Consider the following 26,159-nt stretch of genomic DNA (forward strand, 5'->3'; position numbering starts at 1 on the left):
TATAGACAGGCGTGGCTTTCGTCTTCCCCTTTTCATCTCGCTGTTGACAGGGCCAAATAGTCGGCTGGTTCAATGCTCTCCATGTTCGTTGGTCCCAGTAGCCGCCGAGCAGCCATGAGGGCTGCAACCATTGAGACGAAAGGAGGGCCCGGCACAGCAAGTGGAGCCGATCCAAGCAGGAGACAAGTATCAAAAAGGAGACAGACCATCAACATAAGGAAAACAAAGCAACGCGTCCATTTCGCTTCGAATTCTCTGAATACTTGTCTGCTCTGATCCATGCTCCTGCCAACTCAGCTGGTCCAAGCTCAGTTGAGCCTGTCGCTGGCCAGTCACATCCACCGAACCTGGCATCTGTTGGCCACACCACATTTGCTCGTCAGCCCTGTTGGGTAGCAGTGCTGGCCGAGAGCAGCACCGCATGCTGTTCTTGCACATTCGTAGCGCACTTGCAGATGCGCCCCGTTCGATCCGGTTTGTAGTAGCTGCGGAAATTTATGTCTCCTGGCGTTGAGGCCGGCTCGTCGTCCTCTCACGTTTCAGTATCACGAGTTGTTTGTTTTGTTCGCGTAACTTGTAATTGCTGGCGGCAAATGAAGCAGTGGTCTGGCCTTTCACAGTAGTGATCGCCTGTCGCAGAAGATCCTCTCGCGGGCAACGTGCGTCTGCGACAATCCTGGTGCATTCTGGTGGAGAGAAAAAGGCTTGGTGAGCTTGGTGGGGAGTGGTGGAGACTGAGGGCGAGACCGAGACTGGTGACGAGACCGCCGACGAACCGATTGCTCCTGCTCCTTCTCGACTCTCATCATCCCCTGCTCCTTCTCTCTCAGCCGCCCTGTCGACGTGAAGGGCAGGGCTAGAGCAAGCATTGCCATTCGCTGCTTCCTGTGCTCCTGCAGGCGAAGCTGTAATCACCCTTGGCAAGAGCAAAGACCAAAGCAAAGAAAGTGAACACTCCATGCTGTCCAGTCTCATTCTCCCTCTCCAGGTGAAATCGTTGGCTGTTTGCTGTGGATCCAACGGTGCCTCTATTGCAACGTCCAGCCCCCTGTCCGGGCGACCCAACAGCGGCACACATCCTGTCCTGTTGTTGCTGCGACGTGCTTTCTGTTCTTGTCCTGGTCGAACGTTCTTTCCCGCTCCTCGCTCCTTGCTTTTTGTTTTCCCTGTCTTCTCTGCCGCACTTTCCCCTTCCGACTTCGATTCCTCCTTCGCTCCTGTCGGTCCTACCTGTGAAAGGGCTTTGGTTCAGGACATTCGTTGGTCGCTCTTTCCCCTCTGCCCTACCATCAACGGCTTCCCCACACCAGCCGGTTTAGGTAATGTCCGCAGGAGTTTAGTACCGACTCGCCACTGTAATACAGCGTTTCCGGCGTCCCTTCCAGCGTGGTGCCTGTCCCTTGAACCGCCTGAAAACTATTTCGTACCTCTTGCCCCGTTTGGTTTCGGCGCTGCGTGCCCCTCTCCTAAAACGCACTAACGCCTGTGTGGGCGGCGCATCTCACAACATCCAGCCTCGACCTGTCCATTTCCTTGCCTTCTCTGCCTCTTCATCTTTCTTCATCCTCCTTTTCCTCCAACTCCGCCGCACTGCAGGGACATCTCGGTCCTCGTCGACGACTTTCATTTACCCTCGTTTGTATCTTCTTTTGTTTGCTCGTTTCCTTTGTCCGTTCTTGGCCTGTTTTGCAGCCTCCGTTTCGACTCGTTCCGAGCGACTTCGACTGTTTTGCTTTTACTCTCGTTTCTCAACCTCTTCTTTTTTGGCTATACTATACATACCTTTGCATCTTGGACCATTCGATTGTTCGTTCCTTTTCTCCAGCTTCTTCCGTTTCTCTCTCGATTCCCCTTCTGCGTCCGACGACATCGCAGCGTGCCACTCCATTCCCGCTTGCTCTACCTGTGACAAACACGGCCGACTCGACTTACAAAGGACAACGTTCCAAGGAATCTGCATTTACGCCCGCCTCAACACTCTGGAGACGACCTTGTGCCTCGCCTCTGCTCCTTCTGCCATCTGGACGCAAGGGCATAGCCCGGGCCAAGTTGGCAGCGATCGAATCTACGGCCTCGTGCCTGCTTCGTCGGGCCGTGATACTTGTTATTTTCTGCTGTCTTGACCCGTTTCTCCATTTCCTTTTCCGACCTCACCCACAAACACACACACAATGGCCGATCAGGGGTCTAGCGCTCCCGCCGCCGAGGGCAGGCCTCGCGTAAGTGTTGCTTGTCCGTTGCAACCTCGTACACTTTGTTGCTCTGCCTAACACCGTTTCCCACAGCTCTCACTGGCGACGCCAAACAACGAAAACTCCTCGGCATCTCCTCCCATTCAGATCCTCCCCGTCTCCTCGTCTCCAGCACCACTCCGGCCCGCCTTAGGGCCAAGGCCCAACGCCGGTGCACGTCCGCCCCGCCTCGGCCTCGCCATTCCGTCCTCCAACAGCGTTAAGCCCGTTGGCGCCCCCCTCCCCCAGCTTCAGCCTGTCGGCCGACCCCAGCTGCCCGTGCTGCACCTCGCAACGCCCATGGGTAGCCAGGGCATCCCGCACGAACAAGCCCCTGGTCGTGGCCAGTCTCTCCAGAGCGCTTCGGGCGGCAGCGAGAGCAGCGCAGCCCACAGTCGGTCGGGTAGCTTCGGCCCACTGGACGGCCGCGCTAGCAACCCAACGTCCGCCGGTTCCCAGTACTCCGTGCTCTCCTTTGCCAGCCAGTACGGCATTGGTTCTAGTCGCCCGCATGGCACGCCGGACCCCGTGTCGGCCGTCGGCTCGATCTACTCTGAGATTAGCGAGGGCGGCGTCGGTATGGAGCGGGAAGGCAGCATGACCGGCCTGGAGGCGTTTGACCAGCAGGCCCTGGAGAAGGCGCGTACGTTGGACGTGGAAGACCTCGACGACGAGGGCTGGCGCATTGCGAGTATGGAGAAACGAATCATCGAACTCGGCAGCCTGGGCGAGGGCGCCGGTGGCGCCGTCACGCGTGCGCAGCTCAAGGGCGGCAAGTCCATCTTTGCGCTCAAGGTGATTACGACGAACCCAGACCCAGACGTCAAGAAGCAGATTGTGCGCGAGCTGGGCTTCAACAAGGAGTGCGCTTCCGAGCACATCTGCCGCTACTACGGTGCTTTTGTCGACCCGGCCACTGCGACAATCTCCATCGCCATGGAATTCTGTGAGGGCGGCTCTCTCGACAGCATCTACCGCGAGGTTAAGCGCCTCGGCGGCCGCACGGGAGAGAAGGTCTTGGGCAAGATTGCCGAGGGCGTTTTGCACGGCCTGACGTATCTGCACTCAAAGAAGATTATCCACCGTGACATCAAGCCCTCCAACATTCTGCTGTGCCGCACCGGCGAGGTCAAGCTGTGCGACTTTGGCGTGTCCGGTGACTTTGGAACCAAAGGCGAGGCCAACACCTTTATTGGCACCAGCTATTACATGGCGCCGGAGCGTATCACCGGCCAGACATACACCATCACCTCGGACGTGTGGTCGACGGGTGTCACGTTGCTGGAGGTCGCCCAGCACCGCTTCCCCTTCCCGGCCGACGGCACAGAGATGCAGCCTCGGGCTGGCTTAATCGATCTGCTGACCTACATTGTCCGTCAACCCATTCCCAAGCTCAAGGACGAGCCTGACGCGAACATTGTTTGGAGTGAGAATTTCAAATACTTTATCGAGTGCTGGTATGTGTCGCTCCCTCCGCCCAACTATCAACTGTCATCTTATTACAGCGTAACCTTTGTACTAACCCATGGACAGCCTCGAAAAGGACCCCAACCGCAGAGCCACGCCGTGGCGAATGCTCGACCACCCGTGGGTGAAGGAGATGAGCGGCAAGCGCGTCAATATGAGCCGTTTCCTGTCCAAGGTCTGGGGCTGGGACGAGGAGCCGAGTCAGGCGGCCGACGGCGGCACGCTTGCGGGCGGCACCCTCGCCAGCGCCATCAATTCGTTGAACTTGAACTAGCACACACCATGCAAAATTCGTTAACGTGGTAGAAGTACACCGACGCACACGTCTACCGACCGACCGAGATTGCTTATGGCTCGTTACCGATGCCTCTTCTATAACCACTTATGTGGCATTCAAATAAGACTGCAAACCGTGGGTACAGTTCCCATACTTTCTTTTGGCCTATTTTCGCTTTTGGATAGCCTTTGGATGAAAGACGAAACTCGCACGAGAAGCCCAAAATGACCCGGAGAGATGTACATGTGCATGGAGAGAAGGCGCTGGGCGACTGAAAGAGAAGAATACCGCAGTAAAGCACTCTTTTGGATATGCTGCTGACTACTTTGTATGGCATTTTCCTTTTGCCGTGGTCTGGATACTTTTATGGTTATGTTTTTTTTTCCTGTATATTTTGCCTGGGTCCCATTTTGGACCGCTCGAGAGACGAAGACATGACATGCAATAATTCATTTTTGATTTCATTTCACAAGAAAGCAAAACGGACAAGCACCCTATGGGTATCTTCTCGAACAGCCAGACAAAAGCCCGGTTATGCAATCCGCTGTAACAGCACAAGCGCCATTCCGGCATCTGTTTCCTATGCAAAATCCCCCCCTTTATTGGCGCTGATGAGGCTGCCATCGTGTGATTATGCAAATGCAGCGTCGTATATCCTTGGGTACAAAGTAGATGCTGCGCTCAGTAGTCAAAAAAATCATGACAGATTATGACAAGATGAAAATATCGAGATCCTTTCCCATTTTTCTTTTCCTTTGAGAGGAACACACATGCAACACGCACTTAAAGTCGAGTGTAGATTTGCTTTCGTCAGACTCCTCTCCGACAAATTACTAAAAGTTTCGGACGGAGGGAATCGAGATTCTATGCCGACGGCGAAGCCTGGCGACTGGCAGCACGGCTAGCCGCAGCCGCCTGCATGCTTGGAGTCAGGGTGCCCGTCATCATTTCACGCAGACACATAGTCGCGTAGTTGCTCGACGACAAGCGGAAATTGAGCGCCACGGCAATCTCCATGTCGTCGCTCTCGGTCAAGTCCTGTGCGCTCTCGCGCCAGCAAGCGGTGCGATTGATGGCCGGCGTAAAGTCGTCGGCCGATGCGTCTGCGCCAATGTCGTTGCCATTTCTAGTGATCTTGGTCTTGGGCACGGGCTTGAACAAATTTCGTAACGTCTTAACGTGATCGGGAGCGGGAGCGGGAATAGGTTCGGCAGCTGGAGCGGCTGGAGCGGCTGGAGCGGCAGCCTTGGTAGTCGACGCATCGATGGCCATCGGCGAGCTAGACCGTCTGCTGCTCTGGGTGGGCGCCTGCACCGCGTCTGCGACGGTGGGAGCTCCCGCCTCATTGTTGTCCCCGTCCATCTTGATGCGCTTGCTGCCACCGTCCGCAGTGTTCTCGATCCAGGCGTCATTAACGCGCTCGTCGCTGGAGCTGTGTGGCACGTCGGACGAGGGGCGACGACGCCGGCTGTTACCAACCTCCTCCATTTTGGCCTGGCCCTCACGCTGAGCCTTGGCCTTCTCGTTTCTCTTTTCCTCCTGGACTGCCCTGATGTCGTCGAGGTCGGTGGGGTGCATTTGCTCCGAGTCGTCGGTGTAGGGACGGACGAAGAACTGGGGCACGGCCGTGAAGCGAGCCATGATTTTGCGGTAGTGGCCGCTCAGGCTGAACTCCTTTTGAGGGCGACGCATGTTGTAAGGGCTGAGACCGCCGTTCTCGGGCCGGCCCATGAACTCGCTGTAAAACTCCCCAATGTCATTGTCGGGGTACAGCACGTCAAACCCGGGCACGGGCAGGACAATGTCGTAGATTGTGTAGTGGCCGCCAGCGGCCTCCTCAGCGCTCAGCACACGGGCCTCCTGGTAGAACTGCTCCTCCTCCTGGTTCTGCTCCTCAGACATATCGTGGTCTCCGTCGGGCCGCAGACGGTTCGGGTTGGCTTCCGACTCGACGAGCACGAGGTCGCCGGCAACGACCTTGTCGCCGTAGCGCGACCACCGCTGGCTAACGGCCCAGTTCCACACAAGAGACTGGTAGGCGTGGATGTAGAGGTTGCGGAGACCGCGGGTGATGCGGCAGAGGGCGCCACAAAAGTCGCGGCGTGAGCCATTCGTGCGTCCCAGGTGCTGAATGAGCGAGCTCTCTGCACTAAAGCGTCTCGGCAAAATGTTCAGCGCCGCATTGACGTCACCCGTGGTCTTGAACTTGAGGATGCCGCGAGCGCGGTTGATCTCGTCGCGCTGGAAGCGGGACTCAACATCGCTGTCACCCAGGGCGGCGGCCAGTGCCGGGTCCACATGCAAGATTCCGTCACAAGCGCCCTCAAAATTCTCGCTGAGGATCATGCGGCCAACCTCTTGCGTACCAACGGTGTGCGTGCCAAATCGCTGGAGACCAAAGTAGTTGATGAAACCGTGCTGCTGGACATGGTCAAGGGCCGACTGCACACATGCCTCAGTCATGCGAAGACGGTGGCTCAGCGAGCAGTTGGCGCCGCGGGTCAGCTCGACGCCCTTGAGGACAATGACAAAGTCGTTTCCGCCGTGCTGGCCAAGTTGGATGGGATTCTTGTTGTAGTTGAAGTCGCCGACCTTGACGTAGGCGCTGCGAGCGTTGATCCATCCAATGCCCTGGTTGCCGGGGTGCCAAACGCTGACGCGCTGCGTTGTGGCCGCACGGCGGTCCTTGGTGCCGGCGAAGCCAAAATTGGTTGCCTTGAGTTTTAGCATCCGGGCCAGGAAGTTGATGGCCTCGATGGTGTCCTTGTTCTCCTTGTACATGGTGAAATGCAAGTACTTTCCGGAACCCTCGATGGGTTTGTTGACCTTTTTACCCGCTCGGTTCTCGCGTCTGTTGTCACCAGAATTATTACCATTGTTGCCATTGTTGCCATTGGCACCTTTGGCACCTTTGGCGCCGTGTCGGCCACCGGTTCGAGCTCGATTGCTACTGGCACTCGGCATGGCGACGATGGCACCAGAGTCCCCCTCGGCACGGGTTTCGAAACGGCCGGAAAAGATGCGACGGATTTCCTGGTGATAATGGCCTCGCTTAGCACGGTCGCTGACGACGGCAATGGTGAACTTGGAAGGAGCCGGGCCACCGCTGACAATAGCGGCGTAGGCCTCGTGCATTTGTTTAGCAACTTCGGGGCCGACGAGTGTCACAAGGCCATCGGTGTCAATCGGCGGCACCTCGGGGACCGTGGATTTCTCGACGACGACTGGCACGGCCGGCACGGCCGGCAGGTCTGTGGGGGCGGATTCTTGTTGCGTCGGAGCGGCCGTGGTCTCTGGTCGATGCTCTGCCTTTTTGTACTCTTCGACTACGTCGTCGTCGGAAAGGTAGACAACGGTGCCGTCCTTGCGCACTTCGTGCACGATGAAGTCGGTATACCTGGCCGTGGGCGTCAGCGACAAGCACAGCAAATGGAAATGGCTAGTCATACATTGGTACGTACCGTCTGCGAATGTCGCCCTGCCAGCCAAAGTCGAGAGAGGAAGTGTAGTGCACAATTCCAAGTTTCTTCTCGGAGTTGGCCCGGACTTCTGGGTTTTGGTTGCCAGGTGGTGCGACAGGTGGGTTGTTGGCCATGGTGATGGCTGGATGTGAGAAGAATACAAGCGTCCAACTCCAAGGCGTGAAGAAAGCAAAACGAAAGGAAGAAGAATATAATAATAAAACAATAATAAGCAATAAGCAATAGGAAACCAAAAGAAGAAACAAGCAGTTTGACAGCCCGCTACCAAAAAAGAACAGGGAGGCCTTTGGCTGGGCGGGACCTCGAGGTGGGAGACCGTGGTGAAGACAGACGAGGACAGCGAGATGACGGAGACGAAGAGGTATGGGAATGCCTGCTCTCGTGTGGCGAGAGGATGAGGTCGAACGGGTTGGTAAGAGAGAGGAAAAGAAACGAGGAGAAAAGGAGGAGAGGGGGAAGAAAAGGAGTGCGAGAAAATGGATTAGGCAGTGGCCGTATCCGGTGAAGCGAGTGAAAAGGGAAGGACCGACCTTTGCATCGAAAAATCGCAGTTCGCACTTGCCGCTCCGCGCATATTTTCAGAGTGGGAAGGCGCGATTCTGCCGCGTCAAACTTTCTTATTAGCGCAGACCGCTCTAAGCAAGTGGAAGGCGGTGAGGGTCAACAAGACCACCGCAATTGCTTGTGACCGACAACTCTCACGAATGTGAAAGGCTGCACGAGGCTTTGTGTCGTTATTTTTTCCCATTTTCTTGGATTTGAACTGGAGGTTTTACAAAAAGCGTGGGCACAGAAGAATAATTGTTGAGAAATGAAGTGTATTGTAATCAGTCTGTCTTGGCTTTTTGGTGAAGGTTTTATGCTCTGCTCGAAACGGCGTTGTATTGATGGAGCTCAAGCTAATTTGACAAAGTAGAAAAGAAGATACACGATGTGCATGTTGAAAAGAGAAAACCTTCCGGACGTTGAGTCGTTCAGTCTTTGAGCTCCTGCCCGAAATTCACGTATGATGTACGACGTACTTGGAGCTCATAAAAGCGGGGCACGCTGCCTCCGTCTCGAACTCCCGTCGCTCTTGCCTGAACTGCGCATCTGCACATTGGCAACCCTAAACATCAACACTCTTCCTCACAATTCCACAAACCACAGCAGCTATGGCCAAGGGGAAGGCTGACACCAAAAAGGGCGACGCCAAGAAGGGCACAGCCGACAAGAAGGGCGACAAGGGCGACAAGGGCGACAAGGGCGACAAGGACGTCAAGGGCGCACAGCAGATCAACGTCCGCCATATTCTGGTAGGTTCCAAAAGAAGAGGAGGAAGAAGGAAGAAGGAAGAAGAACGAAAAGACAGACAGCCGACTGACGATTTAACGAAAGTGTGAGAAGCATGCCAAGAAGGAAGAGGCGCTGGCCAAGATCAGGGACGAGGGCGCCAAGTTTGACGACGTTGCGCGGACGCATTCCGAGGACAAGGCACGGCAGGGCGGCGCATTGGGCTGGAAAGTGCGCGGCAGCTTAGACCTGGCCTTTGAGGCTGTGGCCTTTGCACTGCCGGCGAGCACGACGGCATCGCCTGTCGTGGGCGAGGCCAAGACGTCGTTTGGGTATCACATTATCATGGTCGAGGGACGCAAGTGAACTCTTTGGGGTGTTGGGTGCAGTGGTATGAAGGTATATCAATGTTATTTCTTTTCCTTTTTTTTTTTTTTCAAAGGTCGGTCACAGAGTCTCCATCGTCTTACTTCCTACTTGCGTCCCGGACCGACTGCCAAGTTCGCTATTTCCCTGGACGTGTTTAGGTCCAAGCTGCGCGACAGCCGTCGGATGATATCGTCAACGGCAAGCTCGTCCTCGAGAGAGCGTTTCAGCCCATGTGGCCGCCTGCTTGGCCCGAATGGAGCTGCCTTTATGCGCCGGGCAGGGTCCGCCTCACCGAGAATCCGCTGTTGCTCCGCCCGCACGCGATGGCCCAGGGCGACCGCCAGCCTGGCGATTCGCGCCTCTCGCTGCTCTTTCGTCTCTGGATTTCTCTGACGGCTGACGTCGACCGCAACGGGCTTTTGAGGCGGTGACTCTGATGGCGGCGAATGCGGAATCGGCGGCAGGATGGCCAGCGGCTTGGCCCGCCTGCTTCTCTTTGGCTTGGGCTTCTGGGCCTGACGTCGAGCTGCGACACGGCTCTCGGCCACGTTGAGAAAGTACTCTTGCCAGTTGATGTTGTGTGGCGCACGCGGAGGGACAGAGCCTTGGCCGTCGAGCCATTGCTGCACCTTATCTGTCACGTCCATCTGTCTGTTGTTCCCGCCGTTTCCGCTGTTTCTGTCGTTGGTATGCCATGCAGGTAGAGCAGGGGGCGTCGCGTGGCAAATCGTTGGATCGAAGACTCTCGTTTTCGCAATGAACCCGTTTCGCTTTGCCACTCTCATAATCAGCGGTTTCACTGTGGCCACGCCGCGACTCGCATACACATTCATCCAGCTGCGGCGGGGAAGCAGGCGGGAAACTTCGAGTGCAGTGGCAGGGCGGACGTGAACACCACCCTGTGCTTTCGGGACCGTCGTGTCGACACTTGTCTGCCAAAACGCCTTGATGAAGCTGGGCGTGGCCTGTTGTCCATGGCCTCTGCCACCAGGCTTCTTTTGCGAAAAACGACTTCCCGTGCTGGCACCGCGCGTGTAGTTCATTGCAATCTGCTCGAGGAGGTCGTTGGCTTTGGCAGCCACGCCGGCGGCGTCCAGCACCCATGGGTTGCGGCAGAAGATGGCCTCGAGAACAGGACGTGGTGGTCTGTGCCCTTGTGACCGGACGGCTGCGTGCTGTGCGGATGGACCGTCATCACGACTACCTCGGATCTGGTCGACGAGGGAAATGCTGTGTTGTGGAAGCAGAGACTCTGGCGGCGGCCCGCTGCTCGCAAACCAGGCGATCAACGTGCCTTGCCCTGCCGCCCCCGAGGCTGTATTGGACAAGTCCCGCGACTGTTGGAGGCAGGCCGCATCGCCCATCCGTACACACCGAAAGCACTGCGCCGGCGGCCGCGGCAGAAACGGCGAGTCGGTCTTGCCGCGGACAATGGCCTGGCGCAGCATGCGCTGCTCGAGCTGCTGACGGCGCCAGGGCAGCTCGGCTGTGTATTCGTCAACGGTGGTGCAAGTCGTCTCCAGCTCCTTTTTGAGATTCGAAAAGGTAGTCTCCCAGGAAGGTTCGGCAGTACTTGCCGTGCGGCTTGCCGGCAGTTGGCGCGTCGAGACCCTGTCGTTGACAAAGGCCTGGGCATAGGGCAGAGTCGTGAGCGAGCAACAAGCACCGGCGAGGGTGCACTGGAGGCACGGCGGCAGAGGCGGTGGCGTCGGTGGGAGCCGTATGACTTTGGGCGGGGGTTTCTTTTTTGTACCGGACGCTGTCGTCGTCTTGGCCGATCTGGTCGAATTGGACCGGCTGGGTTGCCCCTTGTTGTCCTGCAGGGTCCACGGCACCCCGTGCCCTTCTTGGAGAATGTCGTGCCATGCGCGCCGCCATTTCCCCTGATTTTCAATGCGAGCCATCATGTCGTAAAAGTGGTACTCATTGGCTTCCTGCTCCACCACGGCCTTGTCGTACTCTTCCCTGTCCTTCTCCTTCTCCTCGTCGCTCCGTCGATCCGGTGGGCCGAGCCATTCTCGCCTCGAAGGCGGCCTGGCGTAGCTCTCAACATTGGGTAAGTCCACCCTTCGGAAAGTGGGCCAGAGAGACATCTGCAGGTCGAGTGTCTCATGATGATTGGTGTTGCTCTGCTTTGACGCGTTGGGGGTGACGGTCGCTGCTTTTTGGTTCACGCGGCCTGCGATGTATGGCCAGCAGAGCTTATGTCCTGGACCGTTGTCTCTGATGGCCAATCGCTCACCTTGGTACACTTCGACCTCATCCTCGTAGGTGAGATCGTCTTGGTCGTCTTGGTCGTACCAAGAGTCGTCTTCGGTGGCCATGGCCTCTTCTTGATGTCTTCCGTAGGAGCGGAACATGATGGGAGATGTTCGAGGAATGCAGTGAATAGAGAGATTGTGAACGGACGAGGTCGATAGAATAGTGCCAGCACTGGTCTATCAAGGTGAATGTGATTTTGTTTGCCGGATTCTCATGAAGATGATGGATTATCTACAAGAGAAAGAGGATGGAGAATCTTGTTGTATCGCCGGTTTATAAAGACTTTCCGACCTGGCCAAAATAAGGATGATGGAGAGTCAAAAGGAAGACTAGAGCATAGAAGAAAGGGAAGAAATGGAGAGAAAACGCAAAGCAGAAGAAAAATATCCACGAAAGGCGGAGACGTTGTCCTTCTTGAAACGCAATGCAAAATGTCATGTCGTGAACAATATTTTGTAAATATGATAGGTGACATTTTGTTCAACCAACAAAAAAGCTGCGTGGATGTGCCGTGCAATTTGACACATGTAAAATAAAACATCAAGACAAAAGGGATTGTTCACCGACGAACTGAAAGGGAAAAGAGTCAAAGAGCTTGAATTTGAACGGCATGCCATAAGTTTTCAACTCTCTTGACTCCGCGATTTGACCAGCTTCTTGCCTTAAAAAGTAAAGATGTAGCCTTCACACCGATCGGAAGGAGAAAATGAACATGTCACAAAACAAGCGTGGGAAACAACTGCACCAAGAAACAGCTCAGAAAAGTGTACCAATGGCCAATGGCACCCAAAAAAACCAGCTTGTCATTTATCTCTCCTTCCTCATCGCTCTTCCCGAACGCACATACATCCAACGTCATATAAAGGGATAAAAAATGACACTGTGAGACGAAACAATGGTAAGGGAAAAAGCATGGTGTTTTTCTGTTACCCCCAAATCCCCAAAAGTCGACACACCGCTTTCCGCTACCTACTCCCCGTTAATTCATGCCTGCATCATCGCCTTCACATCTTCACACCGCCCGTCTTGGTCTCTACGACCGCGCCTCTTCAAGCTCCAGCTCCAGCTGCCGGATCCGCTCGCTCTGCTCCGACGATAGCTGCAGCCGCTTCTTCAGACCCTCCACCTCACTGGCCAGGCTATCAATCTTGCCGTTCTGTGACTGAACGAGCGTCATGAGCTTGGCCAGGGTGTCCGCAATGTCGCCGCTGCCGCCGCCGCCGCCGCTGCTGTTGCCGTTCACGCTTGAAGAAGAGGGGACAGCAGCCGCGCTGGGCGAGAATGTCGAGGTGTGGCTGGCAGCGGGCGTGGAGGCCTTGGAGGCGATGGCTGAAGCGGCAGCAGCCGGCGGCGGTGGCGACGAGGCGTTTGACGTGGCCTGTGGGGGCTTGTAGGGCGTGATGGGCGACTTGGTCGCGGCGGCCGGTGCTGCGGCGGCCACTGTAACGCTTCGTGGCTGGGGACGGCCAGTCTCCTCAAAGCTCGTGGACTCGGCATCGTCGTCGTCGCTGCTCTCCTCGTCGTCGTCCTGGAACTTGTTGGCCATGGTCGAAATGGACTGCTTCTGGTCGTTTACGCTCGGGGGCGGGCCGGAGCGAACAGGCGCCGGGGTGGGCTCGGGCTCCTTCTTGGGCGGTGTGGCCTTCACAGGCGATGCAGGGGCCGGCGCAGGGGCGGACGCGGTGTTCGTTGCAGGCGGCTTGTAGTCGGATGGCACCTCGACAGGGGCGTTGCCGTCATAGACGCTCTCGAGATCGATCTTGGCCGGGACACCGGTCTTGCCCGACAGCCAGTCCTTGGCGGAGACGGCCGGCTTCAGGCCGACAGCTGGCGGGTAGATGTCCGACTGGAAAGTTTCGGCACGGCGAGGAACGGTGAAGGAGATGGGTTCGATGTAGGAGTCGTTGACGGTCTTGTAGGCGCGCATGATTTCGTTCTCGTGGACCTGCGGGGTCGGTTAGTAAGGTCTGGCGTGTCATAACGCTTGATAGACAGAACTGTGCAGACGTACGTTGACGCCGCGTCTCGGCACAAAGGCAAGACCACGCTGGGGGTCGGCCGACTTGTATTCCGAAAGGAACTCGAACTTGTCGTTCTCGTATTCGTAGTAGCGGATGTTGCCGTCACCCTTGCCGGCAAGGTAGAGGCAGTTCGAGCCCTCGTCTGGACAAAACGTTAGCAATCTCGACGAGAACCTTGGAAGACGAGATTTAGCGAGTGGAATAGGTCGGGGAGGACATACCCCAGAAGGGCATCAGGACTCCAGAGATGGAGTCGAGAGTGCTGAAGCCGCCAATGGGGTCACTTTGGCCAGGCTCCCACAGCGCCAGCTGGCGTTCGCTCATGCGCGAGAAACCGGTGGTGGCGAAGCGGTTGTGCCCGCCCAGCCAGACGACACGGCTGTTCTTGGCGCCGGGGTGGCCGGAGAAATCGTGGACGGGGCTCTCTTGGCGGACATCCCAGACACGGATACGCTTGTCACGCGAGGTCGTGACGAGCAGCGAGCCGCTGGGGTCCCACGACAGGCTCTGGACAATGTCGGGCTGCTTGAGAGCGAGCGACGCCTGGCCAGTCGTAATGTCCCAGAGCTTAATGTTCAAATCGCCCGAGGCCGACGCCAGGATGTTCTCGGCGGCGGGGTTGAAGAGGACCTGCCCGACTTTTCTGAAAACAGGAGCTTGGGTCAGCGGGTAATGGTCTTCAAAAAGGCCTTGCACTGAGGGAAGCCTACCTGGAGTGTCCCTGGAGCTTGCTGACGGGTGTAACATCGACAATCTCCTCGGCATCGGTGTGCAGTGTAAAGTTGTCGGGGACTTGCCACACAAAAACACGGGCATCATCGGAGGCGGAGGCCACAATACGGTCGTTGAACGGGTTCCAGTCGGTGTCCAGGACGGCCGCCGTGTGGCCACGGAAGAGAGGGATCTGGTCGGGGATCTTGCCGCGCTCGTTGACCGGGATGACGGCGAATGCGCCACCGCCGCTCGACTCCCAATTGACCGAGAGGTACTCGGGGTTCGCCTGTTTGCAGCAGTGGCGGGTTAGTTACAGATGCTTGGTGCTGTGGTGTGTTGTGTGGTGTTTCAAGACCAGCTCGGCGCGGGCGTCCGCGTCAGCAGCCAGCACAAGCGCAATGCGCAATGCGCAATACTGCGCCCGGCGAGAACTGTGCCCAAGGCTGCAGTTTGCGCCATTTGCGCCAGCCCCCCCTCCCCCTATTGTTCAAACGCACCTTCACCAAGTTTGTGTCCCAGGCATTGCGGCTGACGTGGAGGTTGTCGTAGCAGAACTCCTTGCGAGTCGGCTTGCCAAAGACATGGCCTAGAGCAAGGAACAAGATGTCAGCAAACAAAAGATCGGCCACGTTGCGCTAACGCAGGGACGAGCTGCGAATGAGGGAAATGCAGAGGAGGGGACAGGAGAAGAAAGAGGAGCAGCAGTTGGAGAAGCATGGTATGGCGTGCAACATACGGTATTTGGAAGCGCGCACAAACCGCCCAGCCATTTGGAACGAGGGTGTCGAGATGCGATTGAATTGGACGGAACTGGGGGGCGGAGAGCGAGACGGTGGCAGGCACGATGATATGAGGCACGAGGGCACACGGAAGGCTGGCGGCGGGCGTGGATGAGGCGAAGCGAGCTCGTCGAATGGTCGGTGAGCCGAGAAAAGGGGGTTGTTGAGGTAAAGGAGGAGAAAGTTGAGGAAGAGAGGTCGTCGAGGATACAAAAAGGAGAAGGCGGATGGCGAGGGGTAGGAAGAGGAAAGAGACAATTGGGTTGGCGAGGAAGGAGGGAAGCACGGAGCAAGTAAGATACGATCAGCAGTACGGAGTAGGCACGACCAGCAACCAGACGGGAAGGAGAACACGGAGGCAGGAGCGCAGCGGGAGCAAAGGGAGGGAGCAATACTAGCAACAGCAGGTGGATGGACAAGGAAGGAGCAGGAGAAACGCCCCGCCACGACTAGCAGCGCCCGTGGACCCACTTGCCCTCTGTGTCGAGACCGTTTGATTCCAGCTTCCAGGGCCACAGCAGTTGTGCATGGGGACCGTAGTGCTTGCTCACTAGCACTAATTCCGTAGAGGGCCTTGAAGCACAGCGCTGTTACTTTCGACGCAACGACCAATCATATTTGACAGAAAAGTGGACCGGTTTTGCACATCAGATTGGGATGACAGCTGGGCGTTCTTCAATGCTCACGTTGAGACGCGGGCCTTTTGTTTGGTTTTGTTTGGTTTGCTTGGTCTTGTTTTAATAATACGACTATTATTGCTACCTGAGCTATTGCTTGTTTGTGTTTTCCTTATGCGAACTGGCCCTTCATTGGCCACGACACTGCAATGGTATCACCTCCAGTTGCTGCCCGAGCTCAACTTAACCAAGGATCTGTCCACTTAACAATGCACTGTACATGTATATGACGCATATCCCGGGCATTACGGCTGGTACAGACAGTAGCAAGGCTTGCACTAGAGAAAGACGACGAGGCTGAGCGACGAACCAAGCATTGTGAGCAGATCGCCAGCAGCATCTGGAGCCCCTGTCCTTCAGTGGCACTCACAGCACTGGTGCGCCTCCCACCTGCAGCATATCTTTGCATGCAACCGAGTTGGTTCCAGTCCTTTGCGGCGATGGCTGCACATAATCTGCAATCCACAAGCCACCGCTGGAATTCAGCAGCAGCACCTCCCGACTGGGGCAGGCGGGACAATAGGTGGAACATTGCTCCACTTTTCTAGTATTTCCTTTTCGAGACAATTACAGCACATCAACCGTCAGATTCTACACCGCGCATCAGTCGCCCCTTCCGCAACGTGGAAGGCCGCATTGAAGATGCGTCAAAGTCGACAGAGATGAAAAGGAAGGAGCTACCGTTCAGACAACCATTTTGGCCCAAAGCCTTGTCAAACAGCGTCTGCAGCGCTCTTGCTCACAGGAAGCAGTCGCGGATCATTTGCCGGCCCGACGTAGCCGATTGCGCCTGCTGCCCCGCGGAAAATTTTCTAGCAACGCGACGGCAAATTCCCAATTTCGCAGTCTGGTGCCCTTTCATTGGCAGGAGCCAAGAGGAGGGGCGGCTCTTGCTACATCGGAGCACTCACAAAGGCCCCCAATACCCGCGCATCATCGTCGCTGAACTTTTTTGTTGTTCGTGTTCTTGATTCTGGTTTTCTTTTTTCTGTCTTTGTTTGTCGCTGCACCGCCAACCACCCATTCGAATCGTGCGTCTGCTGCAAATCTGTGTTTCCACCACAGGATCGCCATTTGCAAGAACCGCCCGTGCTCGCCAACCGCTGTCATCGTCGACGCCTCTTACTCGACGGCCCTCTTCCTCCTCTCCTGATTTTCGTTTTTCTTTCGACCCGTCGCCATTCAGCCATCGGCAGTTCTCTGTCTGTTTTCTCCACGATCTCAGATCGAATCCCTGCAGACACAGTCGCAATGTGTGGTGTTTCAGCCATCCTGGTACGTCACTGGCACGCTGTGTGCCCCCACGCCGTCTTTGCGCGTTGCGAGGGGGGCGCAAAATCATGAATTTACACATTGACGAAAACGCGGCGTGGCAACATTACTGACAATGACTCTTTTGCTTGCAGCTCGGTGATTCCAAGGCCGACACCGCGGCTGCCGACCTCCACGAGTCGCTTTTCTACCTGCAACATGTTCGTCTTCCTCCGATACATAACATCGCCGAATATGTTTTCTTGTTTATTTTACTTGACTTTTTTTTTCTTTTTTTTTCTTTTTTTTTTTTTGGTCATTGCATCTCCCTACCATCGACTGCGTCCATATTTTGTCCACAACTGACATGTGTAACAGCGTGGCCAAGATGCCGCTGGTATCGCCGTCTGCAAGGGCGGCCGTGTCTCCCAGTGCAAGGGCCTCGGCATGGCCAGCAAGGTCTTTGATGAGGGCCGTCGCGTGTCGACTGCTGCCCTTCCCGGCTTCATGGGCATCTCCCACGTCCGCTATCCCACCGCCGGCACGACCTCTGCGTATGTCCCCACTTGCTCACCGCGCACCAGAGATCCCGTCACTATTGGTTCCACTCGTATCGTCCCCGGTGACATCACTAACACATCCGCGACACAGTGCCGAGGCGCAGCCTTTCTTCGTCAACTCCCCCTACGGTCTGTCCATGAGCGTCAACGGCAACCTCGTCAACACTCCCGATCTCATCACCTTCCTCGACTACGAAGCCCGCCGCCACGTCAACACCGACTCCGACTCGGAGCTTCTGTATGGCTTCCCTTTGTTCTAATTAGTAGTTTGGGCCGCTGTGTGTCTCTTTCTAACTGTGGGCCCTGTTTAGGCTCAACATCTTCGCCCATGCCCTCGGCGAGCTCGGCAAGGCCCGTGCCAATGTTGATGACGTCTTTTCAGCCCTCCGCGAGGTCTATGCGCGCTGCATTGGTGCCTTTGCTTGCACGGCCATGCTTGCCGGCTTTGGCATTCTCGGTTTCCGTGATCAGAATGGTATCCGACCCCTGTGCCTCGGCTCCCGCCCATCGGAGACCCTCGAGGGTGCCACCGACTACTTCCTCGCCTCCGAGTCCATTGCCCTTGTCCAGCTGGGCTTCAAGAACATTGTCGACATCCTGCCCGGCCAGGCTGTCTTCATCAAGAAGGGCGAGGCTCCCCGCTTCGCGCAGATCGTGGCGCCCAAGTCGTACACACCGGATCTATTCGAGTACCTGTACTTGGCCAGAGCCGACAGCTGCATCGATGGCATCTCCGTGCACCGCAGTCGCCAGAACATGGGCCTGAAGCTGGCCAATCGCATGCGCCAGGTGCTCAGCGAGGAGGCCATCAAGGACATTGACGTGGTCATTCCCATCCCCGAAACAAGCAACACCGCCGCCGCCACGCTGGCCGAGGCGCTGTCCAAGCCCTTTTCCAACGGCTTTGTCAAGAACCGCTACGTCTACCGCACATTTATCCTGCCCGGCCAGAAGGCGCGGCAGAAGAGCGTGCGCCGCAAGCTGTCGCCCATTGCGTCCGAGTTCAAGGGCAAGGTTGTCTGCCTGGTCGACGACAGCATTGTGCGCGGCACCACGTCGCGCGAGATTGTCCAGATGGTCAAGGAGTGCGAGGCCAAGCGCATCGTGCTGGTGTCCTGCAGCCCCGAGATCACCCACCCGCACGTCCACGGCATCGACCTGGCCGATCCGGCCCAACTGCTGGCGCACGGCCGCTCGCTGCAGGACATGACCGACCTGATCAAGTGCGACGCCCTCGTGTTCCAGACGCTCGACGACCTCAAGGCGGCCTGCATGGACGCCATCGACGGCTCAAGCCAGGTCACCGACTTCGAGGTCGGTGTCTTCTGCGGCAACTACAAGACGCCCGTGCCCGACAACTACTTTGAGAGACTGAACATCATGCACAGCGCCGGCAAGAAACCGGCGGCTGGCTCCGTGACCACGAACGGCGACGGTGCGTTCCTGATCGCAAGCAGCGGCCCCGTGAACGGTGTCCGTCATGCAGAAAACGACGAGGGCTCGGAGTATCGGGAGGATATCAGGTGCGTTCCTACTCTTACGTCCACAGGGGAATTGACTATGCGAAGAAGGACGTTCACTAACGAGTTTCTAGTCTCTACAACAACAATTCAGGCCGGTCCTAATTGTTGTCGATACACCTGCCTTTCCAGCCTTCCTAGTCCTCTCGAAGATGAATATCATGCAGAAAAGCCTGATTATATGCCCCACCAAAAAAAGAGACGATTTAATTTTTGATTTGCTTTGGATGTTTGATTGCGCAAACCGAAAGACAAGAGACAGACAACCTTTTTTTACCACTTACGTTTACGTCCTTTTACCCCATGTTTTGTATTATTTTTGGCTCCGTCTTGAAGTTTTGTTTTTATTTTCTGCCCCCTTTTTGCTCTCTTGCCGCAATCGTTTTCAGAAACTTAGAGATATAAAAAACAAACCGGGGCATACAAGTATAGAAAAAAGAGCACTTAATGTCAATTGTGCATTCTGGCGTTTGGCTACTGTTTTTTTCACGGCTTCTTTCAGGACACGCGGCAGGTCTTGATATTTAATTTATATCCTTTTTCTTGTCCATCCAAACACGTACAGATGTCTGCATTTTAGAATTGCCGCAGGGAGAATCAATCTTAAACTGATGGACCAACAACTTGAGAAGTGAAGGGAGTAGATTGAAGGGAGTAGATCAGCAAAAAAGAAATTGTTCAAAGAGAATGTTCGATGGATTGGTGGCTGATTGACAAAAAGGCAAAAAAGAATGATTCCGCTGGGGCTCGAACCCAGGACCTTCTGCGATTGCAAGGAATCGCTTTGCTGTGAAGCAGACGTCGTAACCAACTAGACCACGGAACCGTTCGTTCTTGTTGTGGGTTACGACCTCTACTAGTGCTAATAAAGGCCGCACGCAGCCCAGGAGTCATTCGGCACAGAAATGGGAGTAGTAGCGAAAAATGGACAATTACATTGTACAGCAGACAAAACTCCTTACGATTGCCATATTACAACACACAGTGTCCACGCATATATGAAATGCTAAAAAGGTAGTATTTTTGTAAAACACAAGTCGAAAAATAATGGATGTAATACAAAGTAGAGAAGCAGGAAGAAACACGCAAAAAGAAGCAATAAAATAGCAATCCAGTCCTCTGAACAGAGAATAAAAAACACCGTCCTTTCCGGCCATTATCCAGGGAAGAAGTAGGCAGCTTCAACATTTATTTTATCGTCTCACGAGAAAACAAAATAAAGTATGCACAAACTGGTCATTCTCGCGACCCGATTCCCTAAATTCTCTTTTATGAGAAAGCAGCGATACAACAGAATGAAGAGAGAAAGAAAAAGATAAGAGAAAAAACAACAAAGCAGTCCGTCTCGCGCGTGCAAAGCCTGACACCGTCCCGGTCTTTGGAATACAGAAAATTACATCTTTAAGAGAAATACGCCGCTTGGTGAAAACAGTCGGGGAGTTTGTAGAGGCTTTTTTGAGTGGATTTTTGATGGTGAGTATAGGAGATCGTCGTTGATATGAAATTGTGTGGTGATTGAACGACAAAAAGAGTCAAACAGCGGCGGCCGTGGACGGTCGCATTACTACTCGTCTTCGGTCTTGGTGCTGGTGCCGTTTGTCGCTTCGCCGTTACCGTTGCTGCTGCCGTTGGCCGACTTGTTGAGGGAGACGCCGTTCGACACGAGCTTGATCTTGGGCAGCGGCGTGGCTGCCGGCGCCGGCGTGCTGTTGGTCGTCGTTGGCGCTTCGGACGAGGCCTTGGTCGCCCCGCCGGGCTCCAGCGCCTGCAGCTCGGGGTGCGCTGCCAGCGTCTCGGCGATCTTGGCATTGAAGAATTCCTAGACAGTTAGAATACGATTTCAACAGATGGGGATGTGGACACGGTATATCTACACAGGGACACCTACCTCAATCGTGTTGGCGTCGGCGTACAGCAGACTACCGTCGTCGTTGTAGGTGCGGCAGTTGTTGCACAGAAGCTTGATGTCGGCTTGCATGTCCGAGAGCTTGTGGTACTCGCCCTTCTTGATGCGCGCGTGGATCTGGTTCATGCAGATGGGCTTCTGGATGATGACATAGTAGTCGCCATAGTCGCGCTTCGACGGCAGCTTCACAAAGGGGCCAATGATGATGCGCTTCAGCGGCTCGTCGTCTTCGTCCTTGTCCTTGTCCTCAGGATCTTCGGGCTCCGGATCGTCAACCTCCAGCGTCATCAGGCCGTCGTACAACTTGCGCAGGTTCTCCTGCAGACGACCGCGCAGCTGCGGCGTCATCGACGCCTTGGGGCTCCCTGCGGGGCTGGCAGCGCCGCCCGACACAGCACGGTCTGCCGCCGCAACAGCCTTGGGTCTGCCAATGGGGCCACGGCGCTTCTTGGCTGGCGGTGCGGGCTCGTCCTCGTCGTCGGCCTTGCGCTTCTCGTTCTTCGCATTCGGCTTGCGGCCGCGCTTCTTGACGGGCGTCTCCGGCTCCGGCTCGGGTTCTGGCTCGGGTTCCTCGGAGCTGGCGCGGCTGCCCTCGGGCGTGTTCTCGACCGAGCCCGTCAGCGGGTTTGCGTTGGCGAGGCGCTTGAGGCGATTCTGCTCGCGCTTGTCCTTGCGTGCCTGCTTGCGCGCCGCGGCAGCCTCCGGCGAGTCGTCGTCGTCGTCGACGGCCATCAGCCACTGCTCTTCCGTCAGACCGTCGTCGTACTTGACCTTGGTGCGCTCGCGCGCACCACGGCCCAAGACAACCTCGACTTCCTCCTCGACGGCATTGGGATCGGCCAGGTAGATGTCCGGCAGTTCGTTTTCGGCCATGAGGCGGGGCACGGCCTGGCAGCCCGGTGCTGTGCCGTAGACGGGGTCGTGGAAGCGCTCCTCGTCCATCTTCTGGAAGGTAGCCAGCTCGTTCTCGCTGCGGGCCAAGATCATGTTGAGCTCCTCGTCGTCCATCTCCTCCTGGTCACCCGACTCTTGCAGGTCGGCCGACTCAAGCAGCGTCCGCAGCATGGCGTCGCGATCCGTCTCCGACGACTTGTTGTCGAAACGACCTGCCTGGATGACCTTGCCGTCCATGTCGAGCTTGTAGCGGGCACGCTCCAGAATCTTCTCTTCGACGGACGTCGACGTGATGAGACGCAGAATGCGCACTTCGTTCTTCTGTCCGATACGATGCGCACGGTCCTGGGCCTGCAGATCCTGATGGGGATTCCAATCGGAATCGTAGATGATGACGGTGTCGGCCGTCTGCAGGTTCAGGCCGAGACCACCGGCACGGGTGGACAGCAAGAACATAAAGTAAGGCGAGTCGGGGCGGTTGAAGTCGCGCAGCAGATCCGAGCGCTCGTCGGCCTTGGTCGTGCCGTCGAGACGAAGGTATTGGAAGCCACGGTAGCGCAAGAAGTCCTCCATAATGTCCATGATGGCCGTCATCTGGAAGAACATGAGCACGCGATGGCCCGTGGCCTTGTACTTGGGCAGAATGCGCTCGAGCAGCTCAAACTTGCCGGCCGTCCGCCAGAGCAGGTCGTTGCTGATGCTCTGGGGGTTCATGACCGTCTCAATCTCGTCAAACACAAAGGGATGGTTGCACAGCTTGCGGAGCTGCATGATGATGTTGCTGAGGCCACGCGCGCTGGTCTTGCCGCCCTTGCCGTCGCCGACAATGAGCTTGTTGTTGTTCAGCATCTCCTTGTACAGGCGGGCCTGCAGGGCCGAGAACTTGCACTTGATGACCTTTTCGGTCTTGTCGGGCAGGTCCTTTTCGACATCCTTCTTGAGACGACGCAGCAGGAAGGGCTGCAGCACCTTGTGCAAACGACGAATGACGAGGATCTGCTCTTCTTCGTTGAGCTCCATGCGGTCCTGGCCGCCCGTGTTGGCAAAGGGCGTGTTGAACCAGTCGTCGAACGTGGTGGCCGACTTGAAGATATTGGGCAGGACAAAGTTGAGCATGGCCCACAGCTCACCCAGGTTGTTTTGGAGCGGGGTACCGGTCAGAATGAGACGGAAGCGCGTGTGGTAGTACTGCGAGATGGTGGCGCTCAGCTTGGAGTTGCTGTTCTTCATGCGGTGGCCTTCGTCGACAATCATGTGGAACCACTTGATCTTGCTGAGCAGGGGGCGGTCCTTGATGATGTACTCGTACGTGGTGAGCAGGACCTGGAAGCGGCCCTGGCGGATCTTGTCCTGCTGGGCTTTCCGCGTGGTCGGGGGGCCCTTGTACACGATGCGGGCGATGGACGGGGCCCACTTCTCGAACTCGAGGTTCCAGTTGGTCAGGGTACTCAGCGGGACGATCACCAGGTAAGGGCCGGGCTGGTGCTTGCGCTCGATGAGGTAGCAGATGAGGCTGATGGTCTGAATGGTCTTGCCGAGACCCATTTCGTCGGCCAGAATACCGTTGAGGTTGTTGTTGTAGAGAGAAATCATCCACTGCAGACCCTTGACCTGGTACTCCTTGAGCCGGCCGCCGACCAGCATGTTGGCCTGCTCGGTGACCTCTTCGCGGACGCGATGGGCGACGGCGTAGTAGTCGATCTTCTTGGCGCGGTCGTCGTCCTCCGAGTCGTCGTCGCTTTCGGGCTCGTCGGGGCGGAGGTTGGGGTCGCCGCCGTAGCGCTCGGCGGCGTCGCGCTGCTGGGCCTTGACGGACGAGGCCAGCTGGTGCAGGAAGCCGTCGGTCTGGCGCAGCAGATGGGTAATGCGGGTGTCCTTGGCCTGGTCGAGCAGCTTGAGGTAGGCCTCTTCGTCGTTGGCCTTGAGGGCCTGCAGACGCTGCTTGGCGTTGCGCTCGATGCGCTTCTGCTCTTCCTTCTCGATGTTGAAGTGCTGGGTGTACATGATGCGGCCGAGCTTCTGCATCTTGTTGCGCTGCTGGTTGGCCGTTGTGGTCAGCTCGGCGCGGTGCTTGGTGACGGCGGCCAAGAAGTCGGAGTGGCGCTTCTTCTCGCGGTGCTCGCGGGCGTCGCGCTGCTGCTTCTCGAGCTTCTCGGTGATGCGGGCCTCGCGCACGTTCTGGCGCTTCATGCGGCGGTAGTTGCTGCGGTTGGTGGTCATGGCGAGGTTGTCGTAGTGCATCATCTGGCGGCCGATCTTGTCGCGCAGGGCGCGTTGCAGGGAGTACAGACCCAGGCACTTCATCTCGATGTAGGCCTTGCGCTTGATGGTGTCGTCGGGGGTGAGGGAGTTGGTGGCGGTGTCCCAGTGGCTGATGTTGCTGGGGAGCGACTTGAGCTCGGCGTAGCGGGCGCTCATGCGGTTGAAGACAATCTTCTCGCGCTCGGTGCGCAGGGCGTCAAAGTCGATGCCGGTGGGGAGGATGCCGGGGATGACGGGGCGGTTGATGCGGCGGCCGTGGTCGAAGTAGCTGATGGTCTTGCGGACGGCACCAGACTCGTAGGGCGACTGGACGGTCTTGAACGACTTGACCTTGCGGCCGGGGGCGGTCAGCTCTTGTGAGCCAGGCGCGGCGCCGTCAGCGTCGGCCTTTGCGGCGTCCGCACCACCACCAGTAGCAGCGGCAGCACCCTTATGTGCAGCAGCCGTGGTCGGAGTGGCGGGCGTCTTCGTGCCTGCCAGCTTTTCGGACACGGACGCATTCTGCCGCCGTGCGCGCTGGCTAAAGATGACCTGCTGCGTCTGCATAGGGACGCCGGCGTTTCGAGAAAGGTGCTTGAAAGCCTGAATCTGATGCCGCAGCAGACTCAGCTGCTGCTGCGAGAAGTGGCCCGTCACGGGCGACGCAACCGTGCCAGCACCAGCACCAGCACCAGCACCAGCACCAGCACCAGCACCAGCACCAGCTGGTGCACCACTGCCAGCGCTGCCCGGTGTTGCGGGTGCTGCACCACCCGCGGCAGCATTGGGCGGCATGGGCCGGCCCATCGGGGTGCCAGGGAAGCCTGGAGCCTGGCGGCCGGGGTGCGGCGCCCCGCCACCGTTCATGATGGCGCCGTTGGCGGCAGCAGCGGCAGCTTGCTGTGCGGCCTGCTGTGTGTCGCGCTGGTGCTGCATCTGGCGCTTGAAAGCCTGTTGTTGCTGGATGTTGAGCAGGAACTGCTGTGTCTTGATGAAGTCGGGGTCGGTCTGGGGCACGCCTTGCTCCTTCATTTGCCGGAAGCGCTGTGGAAACCAGGTTAGCATGGGAGCCGTAGACGTGGCGAAACACAATCACATAGACATACGCTGTAGACCTCCTGCACTTGCTGCGGCGTGATGCCGTTGGGCGGTGCGGTGTTGGCCAGCGGCATGGCAGCTGCCGAAGCCTGGACGGAAGCCATGGCGGGCAGAAGATGCGCGTCGCTGTAACGTGTGTCCTCCGGATCGTGGTCGAAGAGGACGAGCTACGGTGATGGATGGTGTGGAATGAGTTTGTCGAACGGCACGAGTTTACGAATCGCGCATAGCGGACGTGGCAGTCGGGCCCAGTCGCGTCAAAACGGGCGAAAACGAACGTCAGGGGATCGTCGCCGGCGATGACTGGCGATGACCGGTGATGACGGATGGACGCTCGTCAATTGACAGACGATTCCCGGCGGGTTGAGAATCGCGTCGTTATGTGCGTCGATGCCGTTTCTATTGCTGTCGAGACGGTGTCGCGTCGTGTGGACGGACGGGGCGCGAGAGCAAAAGGGGGGCCGACACGAAAAAGGAGCGTGTCGTAAGGCTGGCAAACGGCCGAAAAAGAAGCAGAGTCGTGTTGTCGAAGAGGGTCAAAAGGGGCACAAAAAGGGCCAAAAAGGCACCGACAACGGAAATCGGCGTTGGGGGGACGTAGGCGGATGAAAAACGACAACAATGGGGAGGTCAGAATAATCAGAATAATGGGGAGGGGGGAAGCTCGCAAGCTGGCCAAGCGCCAAAATGCGAAAGGGCCAAATGAGCGAAAGGGCGAAAACAGGGGTAAAGGGGATTTGAAGCAAAAAGGGGACAAAAGGAAAAGACGGAAAAAAGAGGCTCAAAAGCGGTTGCGGCGGGTTTGGGGGTGCTGTGTAGCGGAGTCAAAGGCAGGACGCGCGAGAAAAATCGCGTGTTTCGATGTCTCGGCGTGTCCTCCGATGGCACTCGATGGATTCGGAGGGGGTCTGGCGATTTTGCGATGCGTGCGCTGTTCGCCGGTTGATGATGTGGGAAGTGAAAGGACCACGACTGGCAAGATTTCGTGTGGGAGAGTGGGTGGATTGATGGTTGGGGCGGGATGGCTGCGCCTGCCTGCGGTAGATTTCAGAACGCAGGAGGCAGGAGGCAGGTAGGGCGTGGCGCGTTGCTGCCTGAGGCGCCAATCGTAGCGCGACGCGCAGGCGATAAACAGAGG

At 56.9% G+C, this 26,159-nt stretch overlaps 7 protein-coding genes and 1 non-coding gene across 8 annotated transcripts; 3 read left to right on the forward strand and 5 right to left on the reverse strand.

Annotated features, from left to right (window-relative positions):
• Nucleotides 1–2,171: 2,171 nt before the first annotated feature.
• SPBR_01547 (mitogen-activated protein kinase kinase) lies at nucleotides 2,172–3,972 on the forward strand (the record flags this gene model as incomplete). Its single annotated transcript, XM_040759857.1, has 3 exons — nucleotides 2,172–2,219; nucleotides 2,286–3,688; nucleotides 3,765–3,972. 3 exons carry the CDS (start codon nucleotides 2,172–2,174, stop codon nucleotides 3,970–3,972), a joined length of 1,659 nt encoding a protein of 552 aa, XP_040619686.1.
• An 867-nt stretch (nucleotides 3,973–4,839) lies between these two features.
• On the reverse strand, nucleotides 4,840–7,570 carry SPBR_01330 (tRNA pseudouridine13 synthase; the record flags this gene model as incomplete). Its single annotated transcript, XM_040759641.1, has 2 exons — nucleotides 4,840–7,372; nucleotides 7,437–7,570. 2 exons carry the CDS (start codon nucleotides 7,568–7,570, stop codon nucleotides 4,840–4,842), a joined length of 2,667 nt encoding a protein of 888 aa, XP_040619687.1.
• Nucleotides 7,571–8,611: 1,041 nt separating this feature from the next.
• Nucleotides 8,612–9,095, forward strand: SPBR_09096 (peptidyl-prolyl cis-trans isomerase NIMA-interacting 4; the record flags this gene model as incomplete). The annotated part of the gene is made up of 2 exons (XM_040767222.1): nucleotides 8,612–8,752; nucleotides 8,835–9,095. 2 exons carry the CDS (start codon nucleotides 8,612–8,614, stop codon nucleotides 9,093–9,095), a joined length of 402 nt encoding a protein of 133 aa, XP_040619688.1.
• A 107-nt stretch (nucleotides 9,096–9,202) lies between these two features.
• SPBR_01405 (uncharacterized protein) lies at nucleotides 9,203–11,458 on the reverse strand (the record flags this gene model as incomplete). The annotated part of the gene is made up of 2 exons (XM_040759716.1): nucleotides 9,203–11,277; nucleotides 11,341–11,458. 2 exons carry the CDS (start codon nucleotides 11,456–11,458, stop codon nucleotides 9,203–9,205), a joined length of 2,193 nt encoding a protein of 730 aa, XP_040619689.1.
• Nucleotides 11,459–12,393: 935 nt separating this feature from the next.
• SPBR_01369 (uncharacterized protein) lies at nucleotides 12,394–14,865 on the reverse strand (the record flags this gene model as incomplete). The annotated part of the gene is made up of 6 exons (XM_040759680.1): nucleotides 12,394–13,305; nucleotides 13,372–13,523; nucleotides 13,603–14,024; nucleotides 14,092–14,381; nucleotides 14,593–14,681; nucleotides 14,832–14,865. The coding sequence occupies 6 exons, from the start codon at nucleotides 14,863–14,865 to the stop codon at nucleotides 12,394–12,396; spliced, it is 1,899 nt and encodes a 632-aa protein (XP_040619690.1).
• A 1,937-nt stretch (nucleotides 14,866–16,802) lies between these two features.
• On the forward strand, nucleotides 16,803–18,945 carry SPBR_01436 (amidophosphoribosyltransferase; the record flags this gene model as incomplete). Its single annotated transcript, XM_040759747.1, has 6 exons — nucleotides 16,803–16,826; nucleotides 16,958–17,023; nucleotides 17,181–17,356; nucleotides 17,454–17,600; nucleotides 17,674–18,885; nucleotides 18,912–18,945. 6 exons carry the CDS (start codon nucleotides 16,803–16,805, stop codon nucleotides 18,943–18,945), a joined length of 1,659 nt encoding a protein of 552 aa, XP_040619691.1.
• A 669-nt stretch (nucleotides 18,946–19,614) lies between these two features.
• SPBR_09520 lies at nucleotides 19,615–19,708 on the reverse strand. Its single transcript has one exon. It is a non-coding gene; the product is annotated as a tRNA-Val (tRNA).
• A 738-nt stretch (nucleotides 19,709–20,446) lies between these two features.
• SPBR_01205 (ATP-dependent helicase STH1/SNF2) lies at nucleotides 20,447–25,125 on the reverse strand (the record flags this gene model as incomplete). Its single annotated transcript, XM_040759516.1, has 3 exons — nucleotides 20,447–20,701; nucleotides 20,771–24,967; nucleotides 25,030–25,125. 3 exons carry the CDS (start codon nucleotides 25,123–25,125, stop codon nucleotides 20,447–20,449), a joined length of 4,548 nt encoding a protein of 1,515 aa, XP_040619692.1.
• Between the last annotated feature and the right edge of the window lie 1,034 nt (nucleotides 25,126–26,159).

The sequence above is a fragment of the Sporothrix brasiliensis genome (assembly GCF_000820605.1).
Source record: "Sporothrix brasiliensis 5110 chromosome Unknown Cont18, whole genome shotgun sequence".
Classification (NCBI taxonomy): Eukaryota; Fungi; Ascomycota; class Sordariomycetes; order Ophiostomatales; family Ophiostomataceae; genus Sporothrix; species Sporothrix brasiliensis.